At 41.8% G+C, this 20,293-nt stretch overlaps 1 protein-coding gene across 4 annotated transcripts in view; it reads left to right on the plus strand.

Annotated features, from left to right (window-relative positions):
• Positions 1-20,293, plus strand: part of smg1 (SMG1 nonsense mediated mRNA decay associated PI3K related kinase) — a 153,376-nt gene that overhangs the window by 88,625 nt on the left and 44,458 nt on the right. For all 4 annotated transcript variants that reach the window (XM_070900928.1, XM_070900929.1, XM_070900931.1 and 1 more), the window contains 12 exons: positions 3,020-3,200; positions 5,032-5,193; positions 7,587-7,804; positions 8,859-9,013; positions 9,764-9,986; positions 10,563-10,809; positions 12,943-13,172; positions 14,574-14,822; positions 18,143-18,281; positions 18,370-18,479; positions 18,632-18,850; positions 19,973-20,166. In XM_070900928.1, coding sequence (XP_070757029.1) covers positions 3,020-3,200; positions 5,032-5,193; positions 7,587-7,804; positions 8,859-9,013; positions 9,764-9,986; positions 10,563-10,809; positions 12,943-13,172; positions 14,574-14,822; positions 18,143-18,281; positions 18,370-18,479; positions 18,632-18,850; positions 19,973-20,166 — 2,327 coding nt within the window. The remainder of the gene's footprint in view (positions 1-3,019; positions 3,201-5,031; positions 5,194-7,586; positions 7,805-8,858; positions 9,014-9,763; positions 9,987-10,562; positions 10,810-12,942; positions 13,173-14,573; positions 14,823-18,142; positions 18,282-18,369; positions 18,480-18,631; positions 18,851-19,972; positions 20,167-20,293) is intronic.

Raw genomic sequence — 20,293 nt, forward strand, 5'->3', positions numbered from 1 at the left:
ATCTGATATGATCTCATTTGCTCAAGTTTCCTGATGAATCCCCCATTAAAGGTTCTGCTAGTTTTGGACGTGTTGGTGACTGTTATACAGGCGATTTTTCCTGGCAACCTAAATAATTTCTTGGGTGAACCTTTCTGCAGTCCAAAGGAAGTCTTTCGCTTGTCAAGTATACCACTGATCCGATGCTGTGTCTGGCTTGTTGTGCTCTTAAATATCCTCCTTGGAATTGCATTTCTTGTGTAGCTTGAAATTACTAGCCAGGAAACCTTTCCATTAAAGGGGTAAATCTAAGATGCTGTGAGATCTTTCAACCTGCATATTTGTGGAGTACAGTATCTTTAGCTCTCAGCTAAGGTCTAGGTTAAAGGATGTCCATAGCCAATAGCTGCAACTTGACTGAAGTTTTCAATATATCTTTCATCTTGTTGACTAAGAAGGTCATCAAAGTGGTTGTACCAATCAGAGCAATTGGTGAATAAGCTTTGCCTAATAGTCCTGACAAGATGTGATCTGCTGTTGTAGAATATCTTGTATATACAATTTCATTTCCAGGTGTCCAGTTATTTTTATGGAAAATCGGAGCAGTCTTGTATAGACAGTGGCAAACTGTATTGTGTGTGGGCCAAAAGTGCCTAATGTCTTTCAGGCAAAATCAGCATGAAATGCTGCTTGACGAGTGCATTTCTTGGAATGTGCCATTAAGCCAAATCTGAGATGTAACTATGTCTATAACTGACCTGGATAGCTCTTGCGGGACCAAAATGGCTACATCAAGCCCTTTTGGAGCAGAATTCACATTTACTGAAAACCATGCAGTGTCAGACTCTGAAAGGAGGAATCATGGGTATCGATCACTGATTAAGGATTTGTGATATTCGGTACAAGTTATAAAACCAGGACCTGATGTTCAAAGCACAGTTGATCAAAGTTGAATTGACTGAGATAAACCTTGATGATCTGTACTGAGTTAGTTTTGTATCAGTAGAGGAAAACATTACTGGTACCCAACTAAGAATTTTTAAGAAAATTGTTACTAAAACTGGTACCTAATAGGGCCCAAGTTTGCCCAGGAGTTGCTCCGTTTTTTTTTGAGCAACTAGATTTTTTTTTGGAGTATCTTAAAAATCGCAATTCTGCCCATTTAATTTGCTCCAGTGTAAATAAGTTAGTTAGGTTTTTTTAGTTTATTTTTTTCAAAAGGGCGCGTTACCAGCCACTTACACCTGCTTTGGCCATTTAAGCAAGTTTCGACATCTAAAAGTTACTCCAAGCTAACTTAGGCCAGCGTATGCGGCCACAGAAAAACCTTATGGTGAGCTAAGAAATCAGCGCAGATAAGTACATTTAAAGCACCAAAAACAAATTTAAAATACAAGGAAGTTGAGAGGACCTGCACCTAGCACCAAGACTTACAAAGCACTAAACAACGAGATTAAAAATGGATTGGTCAACTAGCAAATACATTATAGCAAGTTCTGTAAATAAGAGTTTCGGCCAAACTATTTTACAGAATTTCTTTTGAAAGCAGAAGAGTAGTAAACTTGAATGTAAATCAAACAAGAATTTAGGACCACATAATCAATCAATAAATAAATAAATAAACATTAAAAAAAAATAGAAGTCCTACCTTCAGCAAAGCTTTACTGCAGAAAAACACTAGCAGCTGGGTACTGTTGCACAGAGTCTATACCATCTCCTGCCCAGCTGCCAACCAAATGGATAGTCCGGCTGGTGGGTGGGCGGGACCACCAGCAGCAGGCGACTGCTGCCTGGGATCCTTGGGTTTGGTCCCCAGTACTGGGAAGGGAGCATCAGCCTGGTCGGCGATTAGAAAGACTTGGGGGATGCCGTCGATTGGGAGACCTGAGGATGGGGGGGAAGCTATCAGTTGGACGGGGAGGCCTGTGAGCGGGTGGGGTGGGGGGCAGGGCCTTCACGTCCCTGGCTATGCTGGTATGTTTGATCGATTTTGGCGTCCAACGCACCTCCCTGGCTGTCGGGTGGGTAGGCCTGCGGCTCCAGGCCACAGCTGGCGTCAGCTATCGGGAGAGTGAGGGGCAGCATGTCCGATCGTGGGGGGGGAATCGGCTGATTTTGGGGGTCTGATCACAGGTGGTTTACAAGTAAGCTTGGTGGACCGGGGGTAGCACTCCTGCTCCTCCTGGCCCACAAGCAGTGCTGGAAAGACACATAACCTGTTTCATCCAGCCGATCTCATCTCCCTTCAGCAGCCGGGTTTCCCAGGTCAACGTGTGTGTGGCCGGATAAGGCAGCGGGCCGCCGATGTGGGAGCCCATTCGGCCAGGGCTAGGGGTGGCGTACTTCGGACCCTGCCACACAGCCTGCAGAGATTGTGGGGGCGAGGAGCTACTGCACATGCACACGCACACTCTAGCGCGCATGTGCAGAGGTCCCGGCACTGTTCAGTGCCGAGACCTGGCTCTGCCCCCCCACTGCCTGTGCTGCGCCACGCCAAGGACCTGCAACGTTCCAGCAGTGGGGAGAATACTGAGGTAAGTTTTGGGCGCGGTTTTTCTTCCACAAAGTGTGCCATTCTAAGTGGTGGGGGGGAGGGGGGGTAAACTTGTCGACGACAAAGAAATTGTACTGGTGCAGTTTTCAATGAGTCTTAATGGAGTAAGGTCGTCTGACTACAATGGTAGCACCGTGATAACATTTTCTTAAGTGGAAACTACCCCTAGGTGGGCTGATGGGATGTTATTGTGGAAGTTGAACAAATAAGGAAGTCTACTTTTGATTTAAAACTGCTCTTTCTTTATATAGCATTGTATCTACTTTAGTAAAATTCTGTTCCTTCGTGTATTTCCTCCGTCTCTTCCTGCACCCCCACAATATGAAATACTTCTAGAATATTCCTGTTTTCACTAGATTGCAAGATCTGACTCTTGATCCTCATAGCCCGTATTTAACATTTTAAGCTACTCTTAATTTTGGGAAGTATGAGATTTGTAAAATAAGTTACATTTTAATGTGTTTTTCTATATTGCTTTCTTTGCAGGTGCATGTGGATGGTGAAGATCCCAAGGTGATACTTAATAATACACCCACCAAGCAAAGCAATGATGATGTCATTGTTATGGCTACTTTAAGATTGTTAAGATTATTAGTGAAGCATGCTGGTGAACTCAGGGAGGGCTTGGAGCATGGTCTAGCCACCACCCCCACAGCTCCCTGGAGAGGCAAGTACTACATAGTGCAGTTAATTGTCATCGCGAATCACTGCTGATACTAAACTTTACATTTATTCCCTATTTAAGAACGGGTTAAATTAGTTCAACAGCAACCAACATTTCTAGATCAATCTATAATGCAACTTATATGTGGGGTTTCATTAGATCGATGGAGTCTCCCATCATTAGCTAGATGGCCTCAGAAGGGAGCTTGGAGCATGTTCCCTGCAATATACCCCTGTTACACTTGGAAACTCAAGACTTGTAATGAAGGACAGCAATAATGTATTGTACCTAGATCAAATAACTTGTCATTCACTAGAGGTTTTGAAGGCAGCAGAGCTACAATATCTGCCTTAAAGTTTACTACCGAACAATCTGATTCAGTAGACTGATAATTTGTAGACAGCAAACAGGAAATAGGTTCGAAAGCACCTATTTATAAATCCACAATGGACAGCAGCCCACCTAATAGCTACTTGATGCCAATCCATTTGTCATTTATTTGTAAAATCCCTGTGGACTCAAAGGAAAGAAGCCATCGTGTAATTAAACATTAGCAAATTAATGCCTTCCTTATGGGAATGTTCCTCTGGGTCTTCTGATGATGTTGACTGGCTTTTGCAATAAGCAAGATGTAAAAGTAACAAGCTAATTTTCAAAATATATGGAGAGTTCCTTATGATCTGAAATGTGATGAGACTTCATAGCATTCATAATGATGTCTTCTGACAGTAGCCAAAAAAGAGGTTCTGTAATAGTTATGTCTGCAGGATATGATGTAATTTGCAAGTGTAGTGGCAGTGTGATTCCTAGAGGACTATTAAACACACACTTCTTTCTGCCGCTTGGTTGAACAAGAGACTATTGTTGGAATGTGCTCACTGTTCAAACTCAAACATGTACTTACAATTTCTATCTATCTGTAACTACTTATAGGAACAGTATATCCAGTGTGCACTCCTTGTCTGTTGTACTTAAAGTGCCACACAGGTTTTTGTGATGCCGAAAAGATTTTTTTTTAGTTTTTAATAAAATGGCAGTCACTTGGAATGTACAGACAAACTTTCCAGGAGCATACAAGAGCAGGTGATGCATACCAGTTCTGTGATGTACAAAGGCCTGGGGTTCACTCAGCATTTTGTGTTAGACTGGAGCTGGTGATGATGCAACAGGAAACCATTTCTCTAGGATTGTAAGCACTGATTTTAGTACTGGAGTTTCCTTGGATGCAGCAAGTAGTCATTGAGCTATATACTAATCCTGGTCGCCGTTTTGGAGCGTGGGCAGGAACATCGGCAGGGCCCAGGGGTACAGTGGAGTGGGAAGGTTCGGGGCGGATGAGCGGCGAGTGTTTGTGGCGAGATGTGGTGAATGTTTATGGTGGAGGAGTGGTGAGAGATCATGGCGGAGGTGCGATAGATGAGGGTACGAGGCCCAGCATGGGCCGTCCCACACTGCGATATGTGTGCGTGCTACGTCAGTGCAGAGCAGGTCTCCAGTCGTCCTGGTTAACCCCTGCCACTGGGTAAAGGCCTAGCTCTGTCAAGCCCGTGTGGTGGCTGATGTGCAACGGTCACCACACGTTTAAAAAAAAATTCATCAGCCTAGCAAACTTGCTACATTAGTGTTATGCTACATGATGTTGCAATATATATACTTCAGTGTAAAAGAACAATGCCTGAGATTTGCAACAGAAATATTAAAAAATGTTTTGCGCTAATTAAATATTTAAAAATGCTAGAGGCTTGAATTTATAATGATGCTTGTGTGTCATAACTCGTGGCACTATTTACTATTTGCAAAACAGGTTTACATTTTGTTCTGGTTTTTGTTTCAGGTATTATCCCACAGCTGTTCTCTCGTTTGAATCACCCTGAGGTATATGTACGTCAGAGTATCTGCAATCTGCTGTGTCGTGTGGCTCAGGATTCTCCTCATCTTATCCTGTATCCTGCTATTGTTGGTTCAATATCACTCAGTGGTGAATCCCAGTCCTCTGGTAATTAACATTTCTGTCTGTATCTGAGGCTTAACCTGCAATTAGCTACTGGTAAAAGCATTCGTGGTAATGAATGTATCTTCACAGTTTACTAAAATCTTCCTTGTCTTTTTTTAATGTTAGTTACTCTATAATCAAATAACATTTGTTGAAATGTTTTTGTACATTTTCAAAGCTGGAACACCTAAAATCAAAGTTTTCATTTTTGAAGACTTTTCTTCACTGCCCCCAGCATAAATTTTCCATTTTCACTCTCCATGTTGCCTAATTAGCTGATAAATCAATGTCCACTTTCCCTCAGTGTTAGAAACATAGAAAATAGGTGCAGGAGTAGGCCATTCGGCCCTTCTAGCCTGCACCGCCATTCAATGAGTTCATGGCTGAACATGCAACTTCAGTACCCCATTCCTGCTTTCTCACCATACCCCTTGATTCCCCTAGTAGTAAGGACTTCATCTAACTCCTTTTTGAATATATTCAGTGAACTGGCCTCAACAACTTTCTGTGGTAGAGAATTCCACAGGTTCACCACTCTCTGGGTGAAGAAATTCCTCCTCATCTCGGTCCTAAATGGCTTACCCCTTATCCTTAGACTGTGTCCCCTGGTTCTGGACTTCCCCAACATTGGGAACATTCTTCCTGCATCTAACCTGTCTAACCCCATCAGAATTTTAAACGTTTCTATGAGGTCCCCTCTCATTCTTCTGAACTCCAGTGAATACAAGCCCAGTTGATCCAGTCTTTCTTGATATGTCAGTCCCGCCATCCCGGGAATCAGTCTGGTGAACCTTCGCTGCACTCCCTCAATAGCAAGAATGTCCTTCCTCAGGTTAGGAGACCAAAACTGTACACAATACTCCAGGTGTGGCCTCACCAAGGCCCTGTACAACTGTAGCAACACCTCCCTGCCCCTGTACTCAAATCCCCTCGCTATGAAGGCCAACATGCCATTTGCTTTCTTAACCGCCTGCTGTACCTGCATGCCAACCTTCAATGACTGATGTACCATGACGCCCAGGTCTCTTTGCACCTCCCCTTTTCCTAATCTGTCACCATTCAGATAATAGTCTGTTTCTCTGTTTTTACCACCAAAGTGGATAACCTCACATTTATCCACATTATACTTCATCTGCCATGCATTTGCCCACTCACCTAACCTATCCAAGTCGCTCTGCAGCCTCATAGCATCCTCCTCGCAGCTCACACTGCCACCCAACTTAGTGTCATCCGCAAATTTGGAGATACTACATTTAATCCCCTCGTCTAAATCATTAATGTACAATGTAAACAGCTGGGGCCCCAGCACAGAACCTTGCGGTACCCCACTAGTCACTGCCTGCCATTCTGAAAAGTACCCATTTACTCCTACTCTTTGCTTCCTGTCTGACAACCAGTTCTCAATCCATGTCAGCACACTACCCCCAATCCCATGTGCTTTAACTTTGCACATTAATCTCTTGTGTGGGACCTTGTCGAAAGCCTTCTGAAAGTCCAAATATACCACATCAACTGGTTCTCCTTTGTCCACTCTACTGGAAATATCCTCAAAAAATTCCAGAAGATTTGTCAAGCATGATTTCCCTTTCACAAATCCATGCTGACTTGGACCTATCATATCACCTCTTTCCAAATGCACTGCTATGACATCCTTAATAATTGATTCCATCATTTTACCCACTACCGATGTCAGGCTGACCGGTCTATAATTCCCTGTTTTCTCTCTCCCTCCTTTTTTAAAAAGTGGGGTTACATTGGCTACCCTCCACTCCATAGGAACTGATCCAGAGTCAATGGAATGTTGGAAAATGACTGTCAATGCATCCACTATTTCCAAGGCCACTTCCTTAAGTACTCTGGGATGCAGTCCATCAGGCCCTGGGGATTTATCGGCCTTCAATCCCATCAGTTTCCCCAACACAATTTCCAGACTAATAAGGATTTCCCTCAGTTCCTCCTCCTTACTAGGCCCTCCGACCCCTTTTATATCCGGAAGGTTGTTTGTGTCCTCCTTCGTGAATACCGAACCAAAGTACTTGTTCAATTGGTCCGCCATTTCTTTGTTCCCCGTTATGACTTCCCCTGATTCTGACTGCAGGGGACCTACGTTTGTCTTTACTAACCTTTTTCTCTTTACATATCTATAGAAACTTTTGCAATCCGTCTTAATGTTCCCTGTTGAATATTTTGTCACCATGAGAGAAGTAAGCTTGTCCCAATTGTGCCAGATTAATTTCAGAAATAAGCAGCCCCTAGCTTCAAATCATAGAGCATATGTTAGGAAAGCTGCTTTCGAATGGCTAATCTAGATTGCTGCCTTTTATGTCAGTTCAATTTGTTTGTAGTAAATGTTGTTCTTTCACATCTAAAGAAATGTTATGCTGCTTCTCCTCCAGGAGCCAAGCTGTCATCTGCAATTCCTACCCTGCTGAGTAATATCCAGGCTGAAGCCCTGTCTGGAGGCGAATGCGAAGAAAATAGTCCGCCTGGATCACAAGATAGTATCAAAGATGAACAGAAAGCTTGTTTTAATGAAGATCAAGCCATGATGCAGGACTGCTACAGCACAATAGTAGATAAACTGTCCTCAGCAAATCCTACCATGGTTTTACAGGTATTGTGGCCATTGTTACTAAATTGCAGTTAGAATTATCACTTTTTTCTTTTGTTCAGACTGAACTCCATTTAGTGATTTTTCTGAATCCAAAGTCTGTCCAGACCTGGAACCTGGTCTAGTTCTAACTCAGAGCAAAGAAGCGAAGATGTACATCTTCCTCTTCAGCGGACGTTTCTTTTTAATGAATTGCAGACCAATAATTTAAACTGGGAAATTAAGCTATTTGATGCAGGGATGTCAGCTGCTGAACTGCATGATCCAGTTGAATTGTATTGTGTAAAATATGTTGGCACATTTCAGAATGCTTAATCTGAAAATACCAAGCGACAATCTAGTGCTATACCTCAAATTGAAATGGCAATTCCTTTTTATTTAAAAAAACATCTCAATCTTTCCCACATTCCTTCTCCAAGAATGTTTTGTGAAATAATATAGTAACAGTTCTTGGCAATTTTGTGCAACTAGTTGTGCAAGCAACATTTAGTATTTTTACCTGTGTTTTCTTTCTCGTTTACCTCCCAAATTGGGGATAGGAAGAACATTCATATTATCGATATCTTGAAAAAATCCAATACATGTTAGTAACACTCTTAAATCCTCCTCTTAGCAAGCGCAGTTATTCCCATCAATCAGTTTCTGTTTAAAAACAAACTAATTGCTTGTAATTGTCCAAGAATTAAAGTTTGGAAACCAGCTGCTAAAAGATTAGTAAGTATTAAGTGAGAAGTTGAAATTCGTGATGGGATTGTTCAGTACATAGCTACATATGGATTACAGCAAATTGACACTTCTGATACTGGCTGTAGTTGGTAAATGTTGAAGAGCCACAGTTATTTCTATTTTAATCATTTATGATCTTGCCAAGTTGTGCTCTGTTGAAAAGCTTTTTTAAGCCAATATGATTTCCACAATTTGAGATATGACTGAAATATAGACTTCAGGGAAGCAATCTGAAGACTTGGTAGTATTCAGGTAACACAAATGTTTTTTGAATTCATGGTGCTTTCTTACACTGAATCCTTTTTAACTTTTTAATATGCTGGTACTGTAGGTACAGATGTTAGTTGGGGAGTTGCGACGAATTACTGTACTGTGGGATGAGCTCTGGCTTGGAGTTCTTCAACAACAACACATGCATGTGCTAAGACGCATTCAGCAGTTGGAGGATGAGGTGAAGAGGGTTCAAAACAATAATACTCTTCGCAAGTAAGTGTTTCAAAGCTAACTGAATCCACCCAACTAGTTTAACCGTATTTTTGTTTTAGAAATGCAAACTTATTCAAGTGAAACATTTTTATGGGGCTGGCCATAATGTAAACTGTTACTTTAATGATGCACCAATACTTTATCACCAAGTAATTTGCTGAAAATCTTTTGTATGAGTTCAGATCAATACTGTAAGTCAAACCGTACAATGTTTTTAATGGAAGTGATCTATTTAATGGAAATAAATATATGGAGAATAATGTCACTCCTTTTAATTTTGCTGCAATTATTGAGATCAAATTCAAAGATAAATTCTTTTCTGATTTTATCTGCTATAATAGTTAATCTGGTGAGCTGGATATTTAATAAATGAGCAGCTCAATATGGTTCAAACTTGCATTGCATTCTTGTGCAGTTTTCCTTTTTCCCCCACCCAAAATTTGGACTGGCTTTTTGATTAGATTTGAATGTGTTAACCAGGATATGCATCTCTGTTTGCATACAGGTAAACGGAATGCTTCTCCATAATGGGGCTGCTGCAGAGAACATTTTGTAAAACCCTGTTAACACATTACTTGTGACTATCCTTGTGTGTCACCTTTATATGTTTTTAGGTGAGGAATTACCTGTAATGTGTGTGGAATTTCAACCAAAATGTTGTTAGGCTAATTTGGGGTAAGCTGTTGTGTTTTGAGGTTAGAAGACCTTGTTTACTGTGAAGTGTTTCAGTCCTAACTTCTTCTATGTTAGGGAAGAGAAGATGGCCATTATGAGGGAAAAGCACACAGCTTTGATGAAGCCAGTGGTATTTGCTCTGGAGCATGTGTGCAGCATTACTTCAGCTCCAGCAGAAACTCCTCATGAAAAATGGTTTCAGGACACCTATGGAGAACCAATTAATAATGCTTTGGAAAAGCTGAAGACCCCATCCAATCCCGCTAATCCTAGCAACAGTTGGTTGCCATTTAAACAGGTGAGATTTGTAGCAGGACAGTTTGCCAATGGAAGAGCATAATTGACTGGATTTTTCACAGTTTTTATTAATCAATAAAAGTTACCACAGGAGATGTGAACAATATGATGGAATCTGCTTTTTGAATTTGGCTCATCCAGATTTCAGATGGCTAGTATCTTTTCCAACCAGTTTTCTTTTCTCTTGTAATAAAACATACCACAGCAAATTGGAGGTAAGGGACATTTGTGTGAGAGTTTAGTGTTGGGGTTTCAATTTTCTTTTTTGTATTTGGCTGGGGGTTTGCGTCTCTTAAAAGTCCACTATACTGTCTAGGAGTATATTTTAATGTTAGCTTCAAAGTTTATAATACTTGACTGCTGGCTGGAAAAGTGAATATGACATTAAAGGATATGCTTACAAGAGGTTAAGCATTGGGAAACCTAGTCCTAGTAGATTGGAGACCTCAATGATATTACACTTTGTACTGTCACTTGATACAAAGGAAAGGTATAGTTTTATTTTTCTTCAGTATACATACGAAAAAGGCCTCCTGAAGCATGTAGAATAACATACACCGTTTCTAATACATTTCAGATAATGCTGAACTTACAACAGAGAGCTCAGAAACGTACCAGCTACCTGTTGCATCTGGAGGAAATTAGTCCACGAATGGCTGCAATGTCCAACACAGAAATTGCCTTGCCTGGCGAAATCTCTGCAAGGGACGCAGTCACAATTCAAAGTGTTGGTAATACCATTACCATTCTTCCCACCAAAACAAAACCAAAGAAGCTGATGTTCTTGGGCTCTGATGGGAAAAACTATCCATATCTGTTTAAAGGTAAAATGAGAATAGATGTCGATACTTTACACCACTAATGTGATTTGTTTGTTAAAGTTGCAGTGCCCCATTAAATTGTTTACTTATTCTCTCAGTTAGAATCTAAGGGGTGGGAGGAATAGAAACGGTTTATTGTGCCATCTGGTTTAACAAACATTAACTGCCTTATCGTAGCAATTTGTATGTAATTTACTTTAAGAAAGGACCAATTTTGGAGCTACTTTCCCTGGTGTAGAACTTCAGAAAAATTACATACATGGGGCCTAAGTTTCTACACGATAAAAAACGGGCGCCCCTTTTTCGTGCCTAAAACGACGCTGGAAAAAAACTGCGCGATTCTGGAGCGCTTTGCAGCTCCTTGTCTGTTTGGCACGGCGCCCAGGGGGGGCGGAGCCTACACTCGCGCCGATTTTGTAAGTGGGAGGGGGCGGGTACCATTTAAATTAGTTTTTTTCCTGCCGGCAGCGCTGCGCGTTGGAGCGTTCGCGCACGCGCAGTGTGAAGGAAACATTGGCACTCGGCCATTTTTGTAGTTCTTTGTAGCTGTTTAATTTTTGAACATTTTTTAATAAAAGCACATTGCCATCAGCACTGAGGCTTCTTGCAGCCTTCTCACTGTCTCCCCCCCCCCCCCGCTCTGCGGGAATGAACGGCTGTTTCCTTCCCCACCCCCCGCGGGAACGAACGCCTGCAGCATTCTCCGTGGCTGAAGCACTTTCACACAGGTAGGAAGATGGTTTATTTAATCTTTTCTTTGCTTATAAATGTTTATTCAGGTTGGATTTATTTGTATAATATTTGTAGAAGTATAAATAAGGATTTATTGTAGAATTTAATGACTTCCATTCCTCCCCCCCCGCCCTCGACCCCCCCACCTCGTTCTGGACGCCTAATTTGTAACCTGCGCCTGATTTTTGAATGTGTAGAACAGGTTTTTTCAGTTCTACAAAAAATCTTCACTTGCTCCATTCTACTTTAGTTTGGAGTACGTTTTCACTGTGGAAACTTTGAAATCAGGCGTCAGTGGCCGGACACGCCCCCTTTTGAAGAAAAAATTCTGTTCCAAAGTAGAACTGTTCTACCTGACTAGAACTGCAGAAAAAAAAAATGTGGAGAATTGTGATTTCTAAGATAGTCCGTTCTCCACCAGTTGCTCCTAAAAATCAGGCGCAAATCATGTGGAAACTTGGGCCCCATAAACTTTACAGCACAGAAAAGGACCACTTGGACCAACTAGTCTATGCCAGCGTTTATACTCCACTCGAGCCTCCTCATCTAACTATCAGCATAATGCTCTTCCCTTCTCTGTCATATGCTTATCCAGCTTCCCCTTAAAATGTATTTATAAACTATTCACCTCAACTACTCCCTTAAAATTACAAATCCTTCATTAAACTAACCCATCAATTGAATTCAGAGGGAGAGATGCAGGAAATCGTAAGCACTTGCTGCTTAAAACAGTTTGTGTTTTACCCTGTTGCTTTTTAATTTGCATAAGTGCATAAACAATCAGTTTTGGTTGATGTACACCCTGCTTTTACTGGGAAACTCTTCTTGGAAAGCTTTATTTGACTGAAGACTCAACTTAACCTCTGGAGAAATGCTGTCAGCAATTCCAAATGGGAGAATTGTCTTTACCTATTGAGCTCGAATGACTTCATCATTGTGCTTGCTTGAGTGCACTAGAGCAGTTGAAAAATAAGAGTACATTCACCTTTGGATAGAATTGGTTCATTTTGCAATTGTGGAGCTTAGTATTGGCTCCCCAGCAGCTAGTATTAGTGGATTTATAAACAACCTGCGATGAGGAGGCTACATTTATGAGTATCTTAAGTGCCCCTTCTAAATAGAAACTGCTTTATAGATGCAGGCAGTAGGGCAAAATGTTTTCAAATTCAGTTCTTGTGGTTAGTGTTTTCAAGTTCAAGAGCGTTTTAATTACTTTGGCAATCCACAGACTTTTCTTACTGATTTCTAACTTTTAAATTTCATTTCAAATTTTGTGTAGTCATAACTTAAGTAATATTGAACATTGCCTGATATGCTTTCTTATGAAAACTACCCGTGTTCTTTATAAATTGAATTTTGCAAACTTTTTGATGTAACTGAACAGACCCTTCCTTCTGTTCTCAGGGCTGGAAGACTTGCATCTGGATGAACGAATAATGCAGTTCTTGTCAATTGTAAATACCATGTTTATAAAAATTAATCACCAGGAGACACCACGTTTCCATGCCAGACATTATTCTGTAACACCATTGGGCACAAGATCAGGGCTCATTCAGTGGGTGGATGGTGCCACTCCCCTTTTTGGACTTTACAAGCGTTGGCAACAAAGAGAAGCTGCTTTACAGGCACAGAAGGTAGAGCAAAATATTTTCAAATTCAGTTCTTGTGGTTATGCAAGGTCGGGTAAGTGGCGACCCTGGCGATTTTAACAACAGAACCTCATTTAATTAACTTTGACCATGCCCACCGCCCCACCAGATTGACTAGCTCTCTGGTGGGCAGGAGTAAAAATTTAGCAGCAGGAGGCCACAGCCAGGGAGCCATGGCAACGGTCCCCGGCAGTCAGTGGAAGGAGGGTTTTGTAGGTGATGGGGGTTGGAGGTTCCAGCGAGATCAGGTAGGGGAATCGAGGACTCCTCGAGGGGCCTGAGGGAGCACTCATTCTCCTCTCCCACAAAGGATTCTGAAAGGAGCAGATTTTGAATATTTCCGGCCAGTCGGCACCTCCAGCCTTGGATCTGGGCAGCCGACAGTGTGGAACTGCCCCTGATATTCTACGTTGCAGCGCCGATGATGTCATCAGCTTTTAACTGTTAAATGTTAACTCTGTCTCCGCCAGTCTTACGGGAGCCTTGCCAATGGCCTGATTTAGGGCAGTAACAATTTAAACAAGTGGGAAGGCGACGGGTTGGAGCCGGGAGGTTGCATTTTTAAATTTTAACCTCTTCCACGCACCATTCCTGCTGGGCAGGGTGGGGTATTAAAATCAGGGCTTTGAGTTTATGCCATCAAAGTTGTGTATTTGTTTTCCCTGAAAGTTTATTTAAATGTAAGGGCCTGAAATTGCCCACCTCCATAAGCTTCTTTACTGCCACCAAGAGGTGGGAACATGCCGACACCTTACCGACCGGCAACGACCCCCTTTCCGACCCCTGCGCAGAATTGCCCTGCAGGAGTGGCGGTGCCGCTGGTTTGTGCCACTGACAGCTTTCCGCAGAGCTGGCTGTGGCTGGGTGGCGCATCCGCCCTTAAAGGGGAGGTCGCGCTGCTGGTGACTCCCACGTTATTTTTTATTGTCGGCCGACAATTACACTCGTGGGTTTGGCTAGGCTGCCAACAGGCAGCCTGGCACCCCCTCTTGGGTGCCAGGCCACTGGCCTGGCCGAAACCCTCCCTTGTGGCCCAGCGTGTATCACTAAAGTGGCTGCAGAGTTTGCAGCGGCGTGCCCCTTTAACTGAAGAGGAGGGACGTTGTGACGCATCAGCAACGTCATCAGCGACGCGCTGATGACTTTGAGCGATGGCCGTTCTGACCCACCCGCACTTCCACCCCGCTGACAACGACAACACAGTTCCGATCGGGGGAAAGAAAGTAAGTCCTGAATTTCGCCGGATTATCTGCCTCATGCATTGGAGCGGACAGAACACTTACAAAATTTAAATGTGCCCTTTTTGGGGCAGCGGGCAATTTCGGCCTCTAAAACTTTAAAGACTTTAATTGTTCATTTTTTCAGTGTGTTTATTTCTTTTTCCAGAACCAAGATTCTTACCAGGCTACTCAAAATCCTGCTTTGGTACCCCGGCCCAGCGAGCTGTACTACAGCAAAATTGGGCCAGCTTTAAAATCAGTGGGTCTTAATCTTGATGTCTCGCGACGTGATTGGCCTTTGAACGTAATGAGTTCGGTCTTGGAAGAACTGATGGAGTCCACACCACCAAATCTTCTTGCAAAAGAGCTATGGTGTTCATGTACTACTCCAGATGAGTGGTGGGGTGTTACACAGGTATGAGAAAAGCCTTGTAAAATGTTTGATGTCCTGAATGAAAAGGCAATAAGTGTTAATTCATCACCTATATTTAAACAATTCCTATAGGTACATACATGAGTGAAACATTTGGACAATAATGTATACAATCCAGCAACACCAACACATTTACCACATTTAGTATATGCACAATATTTCATATGCAAGAAATCAATCAAAATTGTACATCCATTTGAATTTTGTAGATAATGGATCAATTTTCCAGAAAAATTCTACCAATATTTAAAGCAGTTGATAACCCAACAATCTGCATGGACTAGCACATTTGGTAATTGGTAATCACTTGGTGTTGTTGCTGAAGTGAACCTATTCCCAGGTTTTCACTAAACCAATTTGGCTAATAGCAAAACTGAGTTTAAATCTGGGGGACTGGATTGGTCCAGTTCTCTGGCCTATTGTTACGTCAGAAAATGGTTTTGGTCTCTCTCAGCCTGGTAAGTTTGCAACTTTACTCAAGTGTTTCTGGACAATATTCTTGTCGATGTTATAATGCCTCAACAGTGGGAGGTCTGGTCAAGGAAAGTGTGTGGGCATTGTAAACATAGAAACATAGAAAATAGGTGCAGGAGCAGGCCATTCAGCCCTTCTAGCCTGCACCGCCATTCAATGAGTTCATGGCTGAACATGAAACTTCAGTACCCCCTTCCTGCTTTCTCGCCATACCCCTTGATCCCCCGAGTAGTAAGGACTTCATCTAACTCCCTTTTGAATATATTTAGTGAATTGGCCTCAACTACTTTCTGTGGTAGAGAATTCCACAGGTTCACCACTCTCAGGGTGAAGAAGTTTCTCCTCATCTCGGTCCTAAATGGCTTACCCCTTATCCTTAGACTGACCCCTGGTTCTGGACTTCCCCAACATTGGGAACATTCTTCCTGCATCTAACCTGTCTAAACCCGTCAGAATAAAGAGCACAAAGAAATAGTAAGTGCCCTCTTGGAATGACTACCACAATCATTGCATCCAAAGGAAGTTTTCATTGAAAGGCCGCTTGTTTTCAAGCTCATGAGTAAGTTCTGTGGGGGGGTCAGGACCTGAACCTGATTTTGCATGAGCCTGTGTACCTACTTTTCTGAGTCATAGTCATAGTAAACATGACCTAAAGCTGTACACTTGGAAAACCATTTTGCTTTTAACTGAACTGTTGCAGTAAAGGTTACCCAACTCCCAAGTATTTGCAATCAACATTTTTCCATCTTGTAATCTAAAGATAGGGGGATATTGAAGTCCTTGTCTAGACACCCCCACAACATGTGTCTGATTCTTTAGATGGATGATACTCAGACTTCCCTTGTTTTGATCTGTTTATGTGATGGAGGAGCAGTGAGGAAGGAAGGTGCTTACATTTATATATCATCATTCACAGCCTCAGGACACCCCAAAAAACTTCACAGCCAAGGAATTACTTTTTGAAGTGTAATAACTATTTTGGCAATTTTGACACGTGACAGCCAGTCTGCGCACAAGGTCCCAGCAATTAATGATTTAATTTTTTTGGTGGTGGTTGTGATGGCTGAAGGATAAATATTGGTCTTGGAGATCTTCCTGCTCTTCTTTGAATAGTGCCATGGGATCACAACACACACTTGAACAAGCAGATGATGCCTCAGTTTAAAGCCCCTTGTAAGAGCTGGCAACTCTAAAAAGAACACAAGAAACAGGAGCTGGAGTAGGCCATTTGGCCTCTCGAGCCTGCTCTGCTGTTCAGTAAGATTGTGGCTGATCTGATCATGGGCTCAGCCCCACTTTCCTGCCTGCTCCCCATAAACCATTTACTCCCTTATCGCTCAAAAATCTGTCTATCTCTGCTTTTAAATATATTTAATGACTCAGCCTCCACAGCTCTCTGGGGCAGAGAATTTCAAAGATTTACAACCCTCAGAGAAGAAATTTCTCCTCAGCTCAGTTTTAAATGGGTGACCCCTTATTTTGAAACTATGCCCCCTAGTTCTAAATTCCCCCATGAGTGGAAACATCCTCTCTGCATCTACCTTATCAAGCCCCCCTCATTATCTTGTGTTTCAATAAGATCACCTCTCATTCTTCTGAACTCCAATGAGTAGCCCAACCTACTCAACTTTTCTTCATAAAGTCAACCCCTTCATCTCAGGAATCAACCTAGTGAACCTTCTCTGAACTGCCTTCAATGCAAATATATATCTCCTTAAATAAGGAGACAAACTGTACGCAGTACTCCATGTGTGGCCTCACCAATAACCTGTACAGTTGTAGCAGAACTTCTCTGCTTTTATACTCTATCCCGCTTGCAATAAAGGTCAACATTCCAAAGACAATAATGCATCACTGCAGTGCCAGCCTGGAGTAAGTATTTGTTTTCTGTCGAACTCAGAAATTTGGCTTGCTTATTTAAATGGTGGTGGAGTATATGCTTGCATTATCAACAATTGGCAGCAAGAAACCCAAGATTAATTGAAGATTATTTGGTCTGTCCACCACTGCATCTTTACATAGCTTCAAATGATAACCATTAAGTTATATTTAAAACTACCTCATGGAGTAATCTTGTAAATTTGCCGAGCACTATGTAAAACCTGTTGAAAGACAATCCATTCTTCCTGGCTCCCTTAGATTCTTCATGGGAGGAGGAAATACAAACTATGTTGAGAAACCTGTTTATCTGGTGGAACCATCACTCCTTGAGTCTGTGTATCATCCTCATTCTGTGCAACAAAGCAGCTGATCTCAGGATGATCTTTTCAGTCTCATTCATATATAGAGTTAGCTGTTCTGTTTTTAAACCAATGGTTTTCCAGTTTTGTAGTTTTTTTTTTTGTTTTTTCAAGTGCAGAAATTTGCAAAGCATCGATTTCTAAAATTCTCATCCTTGTTTTCAAATCCCTCCATGGCCTCACTCCTCCTTTATCTCTGTAATCTCCCCCAGCCCCACAACCTTCCAAGATCTCTGTGCTCCTCAATTCTGGTCTCTTGCTTATCCCTAATTTTTATCTCCATCAGCTGCCTGGGACCGAAGCTCGTGAATTCCCTCCCTAACCCCCTCTGCCTCTCAACTTCTCTCTCCTCTAAGACGATCCTTAAAACCTACCTCTTTGACTAAACTTTTGGTCACTTTTCTAATATCTCCTTATGTGGCTCGATGTCAAGTTTTATCTGATAATGCTCCTGCAAAGCATCTTGGGAAGTTTTACTACCTTAAAGGAGCTATGTAAATGAAAGTTATTATCCTAAGGTGGTGGATAGCTTGAATTTTTTCTCATTTTATTGATGTGTCCTGATAATGAATGCTATTTTATTCCCAGTCATATGCAAGATCAACTGCAGTTATGTCCATGGTAGGCTACATAATTGGACTTGGTGACAGACACTTGGATAATGTACTTATAGACATGACAACTGGAGAAGTGGTGCACATTGACTACAATGTTTGCTTTGAAAAAGGTACTACAATGTATACTGTTTTTTTTCTGTAGTATCATATCCTGCTTTTTGTATGATAATTGACATTTTTTGCTCTAAATATCTTTAGGCAAAAGCCTAAGAGTTCCTGAGAAGGTTCCATTCAGAATGACTCAAAATATTGAAATGGCACTTGGAGTGACTGGAGTTGAAGGATTGTTCAGACTTTCTTGTGAACAGGTTAGTTTGTTAACTGAAAGTTACAGCAGTCGTATACTGCAGCATATATATACATTTATAAATCAATCATCACCATAAAATAATATGCTTGCAGAGACAGTCCAACTTCAGTTTCTTCCATTTAGCTGTTCTATTTTTTTTGTCTCTGTTAGGTAGTCCAAATAATGCGACGTGGTCGAGAGACCCTCTTGACATTGCTGGAAGCTTTTGTGTATGATCCATTGGTGGATTGGACCGCAGGCGGTGAGATTGGATTTGCTGGCGCTGTGTATGGTGGAGGAGGACAGCAAGCTGAGAACAAACAGAGCAAGAGGGAGATGGAACGAGACATTACCCGTAGTCTCTTCTCTTCCAGGGTTGCTGAAATTAAGGTATCGCGCATTAAGAATAGTATATAATCTTCTAAAATACAAATCTTCACTTCAAATTCAAAGCTAGGAAATCCAACTTTTTTTCAGCAGAATTACAAATTTTGAATTAGTAATTTGTTTTTGATTAAAATGCTTTAATTAAACTATTTTGAGAAGGTTGAGCTATATGGACAAAACCTCCTGGTCTTTGTCCTTGGGGAATGTCCATTTTCCTGGACAAAAAAAATTAAGGGGCAGACCTATTTTGTGTCTTTGCGCCCTTTCTGGGGCTTCCCATTGGGGAGTGGGGGGCGGGAGGCGCAGTGTGCTGTGCTAGCCTGCAACTGTAGTAGGTACGGACCAATCATTGAGATGTAAGTGAGGTGGAATGAGGCATTCCCAGCCTCCTGTCTAGTTTTACCAAGATTCTGCTCGATTGGTACTTCCACACAGGATCACCCAGAAAAAGGTGCTGATTATCCTGACCGTTGTACCTGGGTAATGCCGAGGGAACCCCCCCGTGCAACCCAAGAGACCTGTGGTTGTGCTTGCATTTTTTTTTCAGGCACAAGGCCCAGTCAAAGAGTGGCCCTTCCCTCAGGGTATAAAATAAGCAGCACTACTGGGCCTGGTCAGGTGCAGCACACTGGCCAGTTCTGGGGTAGTGGGAGGCCAGGAAAATTAGCTCCATAACAAACACAACTAGAATAAACCAAGACTGCGAGCTAATTATATGTAGATGCTATGGCAATTATTTACTACTGTAAAGGAAAATCAGCATACGCTGAACTTTTACCTAGGGTGCCAAGAGGACACTGTTAATTCCAGACCATCTCCATGTCCAAAAGCATAATGGTCCACTGATGAGAATCAACCAATGTTGAGGTAGTTAATAAAGATTTAGAAAGGAGCTGCAGATTTGCTTTTTTTTCCTCAATGTTTAAACTTTGAGTAGATATTGACAAACTTTAAGAAGGCTTTTGAGATCTTGTATGCACAAAGTTGCAGCTTTAAAATAATTCAGAACTCAAAAGGGGATAACTTGTTTGAATTTGAAGTGAAGTGGTTTGATTTCTTAAAATGTGAATTGAATGTTGTGTTTTCTTTAACAGTTTGAATTTTTACTTCTTTCCTTCTCAAAAGGTGACGTGGTTTAAGAACCGGGATGATATGCTGGCTGTTATTCCTAAACTTGATACAAGCCTGGAGGATTATCTGAGTCTCCAGGAACAGTTGACAAAAGTAGAGAAACTGCAGGGTAAATTGCTGGAGGAAATAGAATTTCTGGAAGGAGCTGATGATATTTGTGACCACCCAGCTCACACATTGGAACAAAGGTATGCCTTTTTAAAAAAAAAAAAGTTGTTTTAAAAAATCTTTATACATTTATCATCTTGCCAATTCCCCTCTCTCACTTAAAGGATTTGTTGCTTTTTTGAGATATTATGACTTTTAATTTCCTCC

This window comes from Pristiophorus japonicus, chromosome 15 (assembly GCF_044704955.1).
Source record: "Pristiophorus japonicus isolate sPriJap1 chromosome 15, sPriJap1.hap1, whole genome shotgun sequence".
Taxonomy (NCBI): domain Eukaryota; kingdom Metazoa; phylum Chordata; class Chondrichthyes; family Pristiophoridae; genus Pristiophorus; species Pristiophorus japonicus.